Below are 12,687 nucleotides of genomic sequence, written 5' to 3' on the forward strand. Positions count from 1 at the left end.
TGGTGATCTTTCAGGAATCACTGGAATCCAGTAGGATAATGGATCATGTAACACCCCTATTTAAGAAGGGAGGGAGGAAGTAAGAAGACAGGCATCTATAGGCCTGTTAGCCTGACGTCAGTTGTTGGTAAGATTTGAGAATCCATTATTAAGGATGAGATTGTGGAGTATTTGGAAGCGCATGTTAAAATATGGCTGAGTCAGCACGGCTTCGTCAAGGGTAAGTCATGCCTGATAAATCTGTTAGGATTCCTAGAAGTAACGAGCAAGTTAGACAAGGGAGAGCCAATAGACATGGTTTATTTCAGTATCCTTCACAAGATATAGAGCAGTGGAGTCCCAGAGAATATGTCCAAATGTACAGGGTGTTCTGTGACTGTATTTACAGAATCTAGTGAGTGCATCCGTTAAGACGATTACGTTGGAGTAAACAGCGACAGGCCAAACTCTTTAGCCTGGATTTCATTCATTCCGCCCGCTTTCCTTCTTTTCTCAGTGTTCGTTTAGTTTTTGTGTTTCTCGTAGCTTTTGGAGGCCATGGAGAGAACTTGATTACTGCTAGGGCCAGCGCAAATCTGGATAGTAGTGAAGTGGTCAAGCATGGTGGTGGTCAGAGACAATGGCAAGGGATGGCTAAGAACACAAGTGCTGAACTTCTTTATTTTTGTATTTCTATAACTAAGATTTTGTACATAAGATAGCGTTATAGTACACTTCTCATTGTACTTTTGTACCCCAAACTTGAGTACAAAATCTAAATCTAATGTGTAGACCTCCTAGTGCCTGTGTCCTCATCTATAGGGGGTTCCCAATGAGTGTGAGAGTGTTTACTGGTGGCTCCCATGAGTCTGTAATTACACCGAAGCCCCAGTCTGTCTGTATTTACAGGGGTCCCGAGTGAGTCTGTCTGTATTTACAGAGGAGTCCCTAGGGCATGTGTTAAACTTTACAGGGTGGTTCCAAGAAATAGATCTGAATTTACAAGCAGTCTCTGGGGGGTTCTGCTGATGTGTTGGGGTTAAATCTTTAATCCCTGTTCTGCAGTGAAAAGTTTTGTTCTGTTTAATTTTAAAAAAAGCTCTTGACAAATTGTTCAGTTGGAGAGCATATTGAACAGTTTTAATTATATCTATTGTCTATAAGTTACAGATTGTTTAAATTGTTCAGACCATGGAAAGCACAGTCACATCTCTCAAAGCAACTTTGACAAGAGACTGAGATTGGTGCTAGCTTAATTTGTCAAATAACAGTTTTGAAAAACGTGACTTGGTTGACCCTGTGTTGAATGAGTTCAGAGGTTGTGTGTTTGAAATGTTTGTTTTCCCCACACACTAGGTACCTAGACAAGGGGTTGAGGCTTCTATACTTCTTCAGAGCTCCCCAGTTGGGTGGAAGGTTCTGAGACAGGAGCATTATCTTCTTAGTTCTCTTCTCCCTGCCACTGGTCTGACTGAGGTCACTGCAGAGTCCCAACCTCTCTTACTGGGTTGAGTATGCAGTCTCCCCTCTGCCAACTAGACATTCCTCACACACATCCTGCCCACTGCTGGTTGGATGTTAGATTGTGGCAGTCATTGTTTTTGGGCTAATCTTGTCCCAATTGAAAAGGTCTGGGAGAGTATTGGATGTTTTGTGCTGGGCAGTGGTTATTTAAGAGTCGATGGGCCTGCAGTGCCAGCAGTGCAGCCTCACACTGAAGGTGAAATCTGTCCGATTACACAATGTGGATATTTTTCTTTTGAAGAGTGGCAAGGAGAGAATGAGACATCATGGCAGATACAAAGGCAAAAAGGGAGATGGAGGTGGGTGGTGGATAGAAAAGGCAGAGTGAGTGACAGAGACATAGACATCAAGGTGGGGGTTGGCATAAGAAATGAAAAGACAGTGAATACCAGAAATGAATTCCTAAGCATGGTGTGGAACAAACTGCCTTGAGCTCCCAATCACATCACCCTCACCAGCTCAATGTGACCAAGCAGGGTGAGCTGACATTCCAGGGTAGAGGGAAGCAGGAAGTGAGATCCAGGGCATAGCTGTAAGCAAGCATGGAGGGACAGAATGAGGGATGATATCAATTTACTGTGGCTAAGAGGATGCAAATCACATCCAGAGCATTTGAGCAAGAAGCAAGAGGGATGGTGATTACACTTATGCGCTGCCATCTCACACTGCCAACATAATTCTGTGCAGAGATTAGGGCTGTGTAACATCACCTATTGTTCAACAGCGATGAAATGATTGGAAAGATTTCTGAGCAGGGGTATAGAAAATGAACAAGGCCAACATCGAAGTGTTTACTACTGCACTAAAGGCACATCAGGAACGAGGGCGTTATGTATCAATTCTCTTCCTCTCCCAATTATCCAAGAACAGCAGGCCAGGCTACTCAGCACGATGAAAGAGAACCTCTCCTTAACTGCGGCTGCTAATGGGTATGGTGGTATCTCCTCACTCTGGGGTGCTGTAAACAAACAGACACATGTCAGCTGTCACAGAAGCATGAGCACAAGAACACACAGTAAAACGGTAATGTACTAACATTATTAGTCTGCTTACATGACTGAAAATTAATCTAGTCTGCATTATCAGCCCATCCAGTACAGCACCATAGATTAGTTTACAATGCTGTATAAAAATAAAAAAAACCCACTGTCGTAAATCAGAAACAAAAACAGAAATTGCTTGAAAAGCTCAGCAGGTCTGGCAGCATCTGTGGAGAGAAATAGAGTTAATGTTTTGGGTCGAGTGTTCTGAGGAATCCAATTGTTCCTCCAATCCTGTGCTCTGGATTATCAGTCCAGTGACATGACCCCTACAATACTCAGGGGATTGGCAGTTCCTAGAAGACTGTCTCTTCATCTCAGGAACCTTTTCCAGGGTTTGCTTACAGCAGCTCCTGTTGCTGTCTCCTCTCTCTGGGTATGGCCAGCCCTGGCCCGGATATACAGAGCTCAGTTGACACTGAGCTGGCTCAGTGTTATCAGAGAATTCCCCTGCATTGGTACAGTGCAAGGACCAGCTGATCCTTCCAGAGCACTTCATCCCTAGTCTTTACCAAATATGACTGTTGGAGCTATAGCTGGGATCCTTCTTTCCCCAGATGTATAGTTCTGGGCCAACATGGTCTCTCCTGTTTGGAACAGCCTTAACCTTGAGGTTCCCCCTCCTCTGGCCATCTGTACTGCTTGATTTCACTCTACTACCTCGTTGGTCTCTTCCAGCTGCAGTAAGTCAAGTCTGGTTCTCAGCTGGCTGTTGAACATGAAGTATACCAGCAAGCACTAGGTTGTTCTGTGTGGTATGTTCCTGTAGCTGTGGAGGAATTTGTTTGAGACCATTCCCATGGATGAAGGGGTAATAACAGCAGTGCCTTTATTAATGCACAGAAATTCCACTTTCTTCTCAATCTGGAAGTCCACATTTGGTTACCAAAAGTAGCTCCTAGCTATCTCCTTCATTCGCACTGTGCTGTGGTGCCCTTGGTGCATTTGTTCCAGCACCTTTCACCCTCCCCCATTAAACACCTGTCCAATATGGACATCTCCCACCTCCTGGACAAGTCATGGTGTAATTTTGGGCTGTTTCCACAGCTGGTCCACCCCTCTCAGCTCAAAACCAGGTCATTTCCAAGTAGGTTTCACACCTGATTCACTGAGACCAACACCTTATCACTATAGGAAAAGGTAATTATTTCTAGGTTCCAGTCGGGAACATCTTCATTCCCTGGTACTGGCAGCCCTGACAGGGTATCTGCACCGTGATGCTCCTCCACCTGCCGGTGCCTGATTTCAGATGGAGTAGGCTGACAGAGCCAGTGGCCAACTATGCAGACGTGCTGCTGCCATTAACGGGATCCCTGTACATGGGCCATAAATAGAGGCTACATGTTGGTGGTTGGTCAGTGGCTCCAAGTACCTGCTGAAAAGGAAATGGGTAAACTTCTCAACACTGAACACAGTGCTCAATCATTCTTTCTCAACTTCAGCATAATTCTCCCCTATCTAGACAATGACCTCGATGCAAACACAATGAGCCTTTCCTCTCCATTCAGCTAAGAGGTGGCACAGCGGTTAGCACTGCTGCCTCACAGCGCCAGAGACCCGGGTTCAATTACTGCCTCGGGTGACTGTCTGTGTGGAGTTTGCACATTCTCCCCGTGTCAGCGTGGGTTTTCTTTGGGTGCTCCGGTTTCCTCCCACAGTCCAAAGATGTGCTGGTCAGGTGATGGTCAGGTGAATTGGCCATGCTAAATTGCCCATAGTGTTAGGTGAAGGGGTAAATGTAGGGGAATGGGTCTGAGTGGGTTGCTCTTCCGAGGTTTGGTGCGGACTTGTTGGGGCCGAAGGGCCTGTTTCCACACGGTAAGTAATCTAATCATCTAATCACAGTACAGGACCAACCCCAGAAGGCGAGGTGTCACACGCGAACTGAAGTGGTAATTTTGGGTTGAAATATGTGAACACGTCTGACCTTTTTAAGGCTTGCTTCACTTCTGAATAAGTCTCCTCACATTCCTGGGTCCAGTTCTATGACCACCCTTTTCCCAGCAACCGATACAGGTTTTAGCACAGTTGCCAGATCAGACATGAACTTGCCATAATAATTGACAAGTCTCAAGCATGATCACAGTTGAGATCATTTATATGATCAAGGTGCCTTCATGACAGCTCCATCTTCCTGGGTGCCTTGTGTAGTCCCTCGCCATCGAGTACATGGCCCGAGTCTTTTATGAGAAAAAAACTAGCGTTTCTCCCTTTTCACTTGTAGGCCGTGTGCCTGCAATCTATTTAGAGTTCCGAAGTTTTTCAAAGCCAGTAATCCAAATATCACCCAGATAACACGACTCCTCCTAATGGAGAAGTCGCATGTATCATTATGCTCAGGGGTGGCTGAGACTCCATGACCTCCATTTGTAGGCAGGCATGCGACAGACCCAGTTTTGAAAATGCGTTTCCTCTGTCAGTCCACTGAATAAGTTTTCTGTGAGTGGAAGGGTATTAGGTCTGCATTCTGGGGTGGGGTTAACTGTGACCTTAAAATCATAACAAATCCTCACTGAGCCAGCATTTTTATTTTTGGAAGTGGCCCATTCACTGATGGGTCCAATGCTCTCACATAGAAGTGGAACAGCTGGTCAATTTCCAGTTTAGGCAGATGGCATACTGTACCGGACCCACCTTCAGACTCCCAGGATGAGCCTCTGTTTCAGCTGTAATTTAATTTCAACTCCTTTTGCTTCCCACAAGATTCCTTTGAAGACATGTTGGCACTTGTCCAGGATCTTTTGCAAACTGATGTTTGAATCACCCAGCCTACTAACTGCGCCACAATTCCATCTTAATTTACATAAAGTGGCCATACTGCAGGCTGTCCCTTAACTGTACTTCATCGGAGAAGCACATAGCTCCTGAGTGGCATCACTTCATCCGTGTATGTCCACAGTATAACCTTGGCAGGCTTCAATGATAGGGCCCTTACCTCATCCTCATTGACTCATTTGGGACACTGCTGCAGCCATATCCATTTCCATTTTTACTGTCTTCCCTTCTACTTTTGGGAAGAACCCAGACATGCTCAGTTTCACCCCGAACCAACAGGATGTTTAACCGAAACTCTCCTGACTCTGGGCCTTCTTCTTCTCCCACATATCCAGGTGACTCCCAGTTTACTCCCTCACTGACGACGTGAACCTTATGCCTTGTCCTCAGGATTGTTTCTTTCTGACTCCCCTTCCCTCATTTGGGTCGTACCCGGCACTTTCAGGCAGTATGACCCAGTCGCTAACACCTGCGGCACTGCACGCCCAGTCCAACATGTTGACTCCATGTGGCCATTCTTACCACATCGGCAGCATTCTAGGGTTGGTCCAGCACTCTGCCAAGTTTCCACTACTTGGTACACTGAGTGTCATCAGCCGATTGGGTTGCTCCACTGAGCTGCCTTTAAATCCAGGTCACTCCTTTGTAATAGTTTCTGTCGGATGGCTTCATGTCAGAGGCCACAAACCAAACGGTCCCACAAATCAACTTAGAAGAACTTTCCAAATTCACAACGTTCCACTAACCTCTAAACCAACCACAAGTTTGGTGATGGATTCTCCTTTGTGCTGTACCTGTGTGTAAAAAACAGCAATGTCCTGCAATTATCAGTGGCTCGTGCGCGTAATAATTTCCGAAGATCTGGCATAGCTCTTGGAATGTCTTATCCGCAAGGTTCTCTCATTGTACCAGACTCTTTAGAATTGCAAACGTCTTGCTCCCAATAGTACTTAAAAACTGGTACCATGATGTTCTCAGCAACTATGCCTTTAATAACAAATTAAAGCGTTCTGGGTATGAAGTCCCATTTTCTGACCCTTCAAATGGTCCCATCTCCACAAACTGGTCCACCATTTTGTTTTCATGCCACTCGGGTTTAGTAACTGTTTGCAGCCAGAGTCTCTGTACTGGATAATCTGGCATCAGCCGCTAGCTCACCGGCTGTGTTAGCATATTGGTCCTCGCTGACTTCACTCACAGCTTGATGACTTCAGTAGTTCCTGGGTGTGTATTCTCTTCTTCAGCCGTTGGACCAACTGCTGCTGTCAGCCCCACCTCCTGAGTGAGCACTTCCTTTCCTGGCATCCACTGCGGCCCAGAGTCCTTTCGCTTCCCTCAACCGTACCTCTTTATGACTTTTCTGAAGTACAGATTGACATCTCCTCCGGACACACGGTTCATGGGCCGAATTCCATTCTCACCACCAGTTGTAATATTGGTGCTTCCTTTGGAAGCAGGAAGATGAATGGTAAATCTGAACAGGCCCACTTTATTGATGATGTTCACAGGTCCACAACTGGGTCACTATGTCCAGCTCTCAAACGGACAGCACCTCTAGCTACACACATAACAATCACCTTACACTACTGTACCCTGGATTATTAACGCAGTAAAATAACCCTACACTACTGCACCCTGGATTATTAACGCAGTAACATAACCCTACACTACTGCACCCTGGATTAATAACCCAGTAATATAACCCTACACTACTGCACCCTGGATTATTAACCCAGTAAAATAACCCTACACTACTGCACCCTGGATTATTAACGCAGTAACATAACCCTACACTACTGCACCCTGGATTATTAACCCAGTAATATAACACTACACTACTGCACCCTGGATTATTAACGCAGTAACATAACCCTACACTACTGCACCCTGGATTAATAACCCAGTAAAATAACCCTACACTACTGCACCCTGGATTATTAACGCAGTAAAATAACCCTACACTACTGCACCCTGGATTATTAACCCAGTAACATAACCCCACACTGCTGTACCCTGGGTTATTAACCCAGTAACATAACCCCAGACTGCTGTCTCCTGGGTTATTAACCCAGTAACATAACCCCAGACTGCTGTCCCCTGGGTTATTAACCCAGTAACATAACCCTACACTGCTGTCCCCTGGGTTATTAATCCAGTAACATAACCCCACACTGCTGTACCCTGGATTATTAATCCAGTGTTGGAGAATTGTCCAATTATGAATAAAGCTTGTACCCAGACCTTAGGATCGATGTACACTGGTTTATTTCACGATATTGTGGGAAGAGAAATTGACCGCATGCATACAGAATGGTCACTCAGCCTCTTCCCAGAAGCACAGGCGCAGAGTTTTCTTTTAGATTAGATTAGATTCCCTACAGTGTGGAAACAGGCCCTTCGGCCCACAAGTCCACACCGACCTTCTAAAGAGTAACTCATCAAGACCCATTTCCCTCTGACTAATGCACCTAACACAATGGGGCAATTTAGCATGGCAAATTCACCTGGCCTGCACATCTTTAGACTGGGGGAGGAAACCGGAGCACCCGGAGGAAACCCACGCAGATATGGGTAAAAAGTGCAAACTCCACACAGACAATTGCCCAAGGCAGGAATTGAACCTGGGACCCTGGTGCTTTGAGGCAGCAATGCTAATCACTGAGCCACCGTGCTGCCCCTGTATCTCCATTTTTAATCGGGCTACAAGAGACCAATGTTAATTGCAAGATGATACAGTTTTGATTACAGTTGACAGTTTGACATTATTGAAACGGGCAAAACAATGGCGTGGGTCGGTCAGTTAAACAATGGCAACAGGATGTTAGCTAATCTAAAGCCACTGACAAAGTAATCGGGAGTATCCTGTCCACAATAGTCCTATGGGGCTGTGGGCATCCATATTGAGTATCTTGGTGACATCTAGTCTGCCGGGGGCATAGTGTTGGCTGGATCTGGGGAGGCAGAGACTGTCTTCGGGGCTTCTGGAGGTGCAGTGTCATTATGAGTTAGGGAATCCCATTAGCAGGTTGTTTAGATAACATGGTCCTCCGATGAGCTAATGGCTCGTTTACTGTTAGTTTGTAGCTAATTTGAGGCATCAATGGCATTGTGGGTAGGCCCTCTTTTAGCTAGGGACACACATGGTTTCTGTAAGTAAGTGGTCTGTATGAAAAATGGTTTTCCCTTCTTCCACACCCAGTAACATAACCCTACACGGTATTCACACAGGAAAAAGATAATGTTGTCGAGGAGAATATTGAGATATAAGCTATTAGACTAGATTGAGGATCATGAGGAGGAAGTGTTAGCAATTCTGGAAAATGTGAAATAGATAAGTCCCATGGGCTGGATGGGATTTATTCAAGGGTTATGTCATCATTGTCTACAGGAATAGTGCCAGAAGACTGGAGGATAGCAAATGTTGTTCCCTTGTTTAAGAAGAGGCAGAAACACAACCCTGATGATTATAGACCAGTCAGCCTTACTTTGGTTGTGGGTAAAGTGTTGAAAAGGATTATAACACATAGGATTTATGTTCCTTTAGAAAGGAATCATTTGAAAAAGGATAGTCAACACAGTTTTTGTGAAGGGTAGGTCATGCCTCACAAACCTTGAGTTCTTTGAGAACCGGTGGATGAGGGTAAAATGGCTGAGGTGTAATAAATGGATTTCAGTAAAGTGTTTGATAAAGTTCCCCACAGTAGACTATTGTAGAAAATACAAAAGCAGGGGGTTGAGGGTGTTTTAGCGTTTTGGATCAGACAGTGGCTAGCTGAAAGAAGACAGAGGATGGTGGCTGATGGGAAATATCCATCCTGGAGCTCGGTTACTGGTGGTGCACCGCAAGGATCGGCTTTGGGGCAACTGCTGTTTGTCATTTTTGTAAATGACCTGAATGAGGGCATAGAAGGATGCGTTAGTAAATTTGTGGATGACACTAAGGAGCTGTGGACAGTGTGGGATGATGTTGCACATTACAGAGGGTCATAGATAAGCTGCACTGCTGGACTGAGAGGTGGCAAATTGAGTTTAATGCAGAAAAGTGTGGGCTGATTCACTTCGGAAGGAGTAACAGGAATACAGACTATTGGGCTAATGCTAAGATTGGTGGTAGTGTGAGTGAACAGAGAAATCTCTGTGTTCATGCACATATATCTCTGAAAGTTGCCACCCAGGTTGATAGGGTTGTTAAGAAGGCATACGGTGTTAGCTTTTATTGGTAGAGAGCTTGAGTTGCGGAGCCATGAGGTCATGCTGCAGCTGTACAAAACTCTGGTGTAACCACACTTGGGGTATTGTGTACAGTTCTGGTTGCCGCATTATAGGAAGGATGTGGAAGCACTGGAAAGGGAGCAGTAGAGATTTACCAGGATGTTGCCTGGTATGGAGGTTTTATGAGGAAAGGCTGAGGGAGTGGAGGCTGTTTTCGCTACAGAAAAGGAGGTTGAGAGGTGACTTAATAGAAACATATAAGATGATCAGAGGATTGGATAGGATGGACAGTGAGAGGCTTTTTTCACGGATGGTGATGGTTAACATAAGGGGACATAGCTTTAAATTGAGAGGTGATAGATAAAGGACAGAGGTAGGTTCTTAACTCAGTATTAAAGGTGTGGAACTTGTGGCATGCAATAGGAGTAGACTTACCAAGGGCATTTAATTGGTCAATGGATGATGCTGGTATATGTCAGATGGGCTTCAGATTGGTTTCACAGGTCGGCGCAACATCGAGGGCCAAAGGGCCTGTACTGCACTGTAATGCTGTACACACGATTATTAACATAACCATACATTGCTTATCCCAGATTATTAATCCAGTAACATAATCCTACACTGCTGTACCCTGGATTATTAACCCAGTAACACAACCCTACAGTGCTGCACCCTGGATTATTAATCCAGTAACATAACCCTACAGTGCTGCACCCTGGATTATTAATCCAGTAACATAACCCTACAGTGCTGTACCCTGGATTATTAATCCAGTAACAGGCAGCATGGTGGCTCAGTGATTAGCACTGCTGCCTCACAGCGCCAGAGACCCAGGTTCAATTCCCGCCTCAGGCGACTGACTGTGTGGAGTTTGCACGTTCTCCCCGTGTCTGCGTGGGTTTCCTCCAGGTGCTCTGGTTTCCTCCCACAATTCAAAGATGTGCAGGTCAGGTGAATTGGCCATGCTAAATTGCCCGTAGTGTTAGGTGCGTTAGTCAGGGAATGGATCTGGGTGGGTTACGTTTTGGTGGGTCAGTGTGGACCCGTTGGGCCAAAGGGCCTGTTTCCACACTGTCGGGAATCTAATCTGTAGGGAATCTAATCTAATCCAACACAACCCTACAATACTGTACTCTGGGTTATTAACCAAGTAACAACTCTACACTGCCATACCTTGGATTATTAGTTCATTAACATAACCCTACTGTTACCCTGGATTATTAATCCTGTCAATAAACTAAGAAAGTTGTAATTTGAGAATTGTTTCTTGTTTATGAATGCACATTCCTGCCCTAATCATGAAGTGCTAACTGTGCTTTGCAGAAGGCAGACTGACTCACATGCTTGTAGTATGCCACACAAACTGGGATTGTGACAACTAAATCCCACACACTGAATCCGATAAGTACGCATGTTAACGTCCATGGTATTAACTGGGAAAAAAAAATCAAAGCTCAAGTCAGTACTAAATTCAACAGTGATATCATGTGAACAAGAGTTGTATGTTTCTGAAGAAATCATTTTGTAAACTGTGAATCAATTACACGGAGACTCGAGAGTCAAAGCTGACAGTTTTAAAACTCATTCCCAGACTTGAGATGAAAAATCTAGGCTGCTAATTCAGTGCAGCGCTGAGGGAGTGCCACACTGTCGGAGGGCCAGTACTGAGGGAGTGCTGCACTGTCGGAGGGTCAGTGCTGAGGGAGCGCCGCACTGTCGGAGGGTCAGTGCTGAGGGAACGCCTCACTGTCCGAGGGTCAGTGCTGAGGGAACGCCTCACTGTCGGAGGGTCAGTGCTGAGGGAGTGCCGCACTGTCGGAGTGTCAGTACTGAGGGAACGCCGCACTGTCTGAGTGTCAGTACTGAGGGAACGCCGCACTGTTGGAGGGTCAGTGCTGAGGGGGCGCCGCACTGTCGGAGGGTCCAGCGCTGAGGGAGCACCACACTGCCAGAAGGTGTTATGACTGAGGGAACGCCGCACTGTCGGAGTGTCAGTACTGAGGGAACGCCGCACTGTCGGAGTGTCAGTACTGAGAGAACGCCGCACTGTTGGAGGGTCAGTGCTGAGGGGGCGCCGCACTGTCGGAGGGTCCAGCGCTGAGGGAGCACCACACTGCCAGAAGGTGTTATGAAGGTGTAGAGAGATACTATACCTTTTAAGAGAGTTGAAAGTTAGCAAGGACTTAGAGAGGCACACAGTCCTGGAAAATTTCCAATGTAACATATGGTCCAGCAGCTAGCTGTACCTGGGTTGCTCTGAGACAAAAACAAATTCAAATTTGGCCAAACAGTTTAAATTATGCCCCAAGATACTAAACTCCAATCAAGTTTGAATTTGGTATTTTTATAATATTAAAACCGATGAAATGATCCAATGCTTTGGGGTACAAATATTAAACAAATTGAACAGGTGGAGGAGAATTGCCAAGCCACTAACATATGCAGACAGCCCACAGAATAGCTCTCTTAAAAGGTAACTTTATCAATCAATAAATTGTGAAACAGAAACCCTGAGGTCAAAAGAAGATACAAAGAAGATTTGACAGTTGCTGGTTTTGAGATTTGAACTTTTTGGTAAATCTTAATTGGGGGTTTTATCGCACCAATATTATAGAGGGAAAAGTAAAAGATAGGTTAGAGAAAGGAGTTGTAAATAGTTGTCAGTTAATTATTCTCTGTTAGACATTTAAAAGAGATTTGTTAAGTTTTAATTTAAATAGTGACCTTTGGGATAGTTCTTGGTCTCTCAAATTGTAACAGATTACAGAACGGGTTAAATAATTTCTGTGTTGCTGGTTTAAATTAGCACGGGGATTTAATCTATGCTGTAACAATTTGGGGCTTTCATCTGAGATTTGAACTTCGACAGGTTTGAATAGATTTGGGGATACGAAGATTTAAACACTCGCAGGGTTTCTAGTGTACTAGATGTTTAAATAAAACGTAGGTGAAACAATTTGCTTAATTTCGTGGTTGATTAAATTTAAGGTGACAGAAATGGCTCTTAAAATTGCTAAAGAAGTTCTGGGATTTGATGATCCTCAAATTTGTCAAGAAAGCTTAGAAGGAAAGAAAAAGGCCATACTTTTAGAATTAGCAAGTAAGTTAGATTTGGGTTTAACCAAGGACAAAAGTAAAGCTGAAATTGTCAGGGAGT

At 44.9% G+C, this 12,687-nt stretch overlaps 1 protein-coding gene across 5 annotated transcripts in view; it reads right to left on the reverse strand.

Annotated features, from left to right (window-relative positions):
• Positions 1–300: 300 nt before the first annotated feature.
• Positions 301–12,687, reverse strand: part of LOC122544064 — a 31,804-nt gene continuing 19,417 nt past the window's right edge. For 3 of the 5 annotated variants that reach the window (XM_043683062.1, XM_043683061.1, XM_043683063.1), the window contains 2 exons: positions 10,871–10,963; positions 301–2,461 (listed from right to left, as the gene is read on the reverse strand). In XM_043683062.1, coding sequence (XP_043538997.1) covers positions 2,426–2,461; positions 10,871–10,963 — 129 coding nt within the window. In that variant the 3' untranslated portion in view covers positions 301–2,425. The remainder of the gene's footprint in view (positions 2,462–10,870; positions 10,964–12,687) is intronic. The other 2 variants (XM_043683060.1, XM_043683064.1) reach the window with 1 other exon arrangement.

Source organism: Chiloscyllium plagiosum, chromosome 46 (assembly GCF_004010195.1).
Source record: "Chiloscyllium plagiosum isolate BGI_BamShark_2017 chromosome 46, ASM401019v2, whole genome shotgun sequence".
NCBI classification, from domain to species: domain Eukaryota; kingdom Metazoa; phylum Chordata; class Chondrichthyes; order Orectolobiformes; family Hemiscylliidae; genus Chiloscyllium; species Chiloscyllium plagiosum.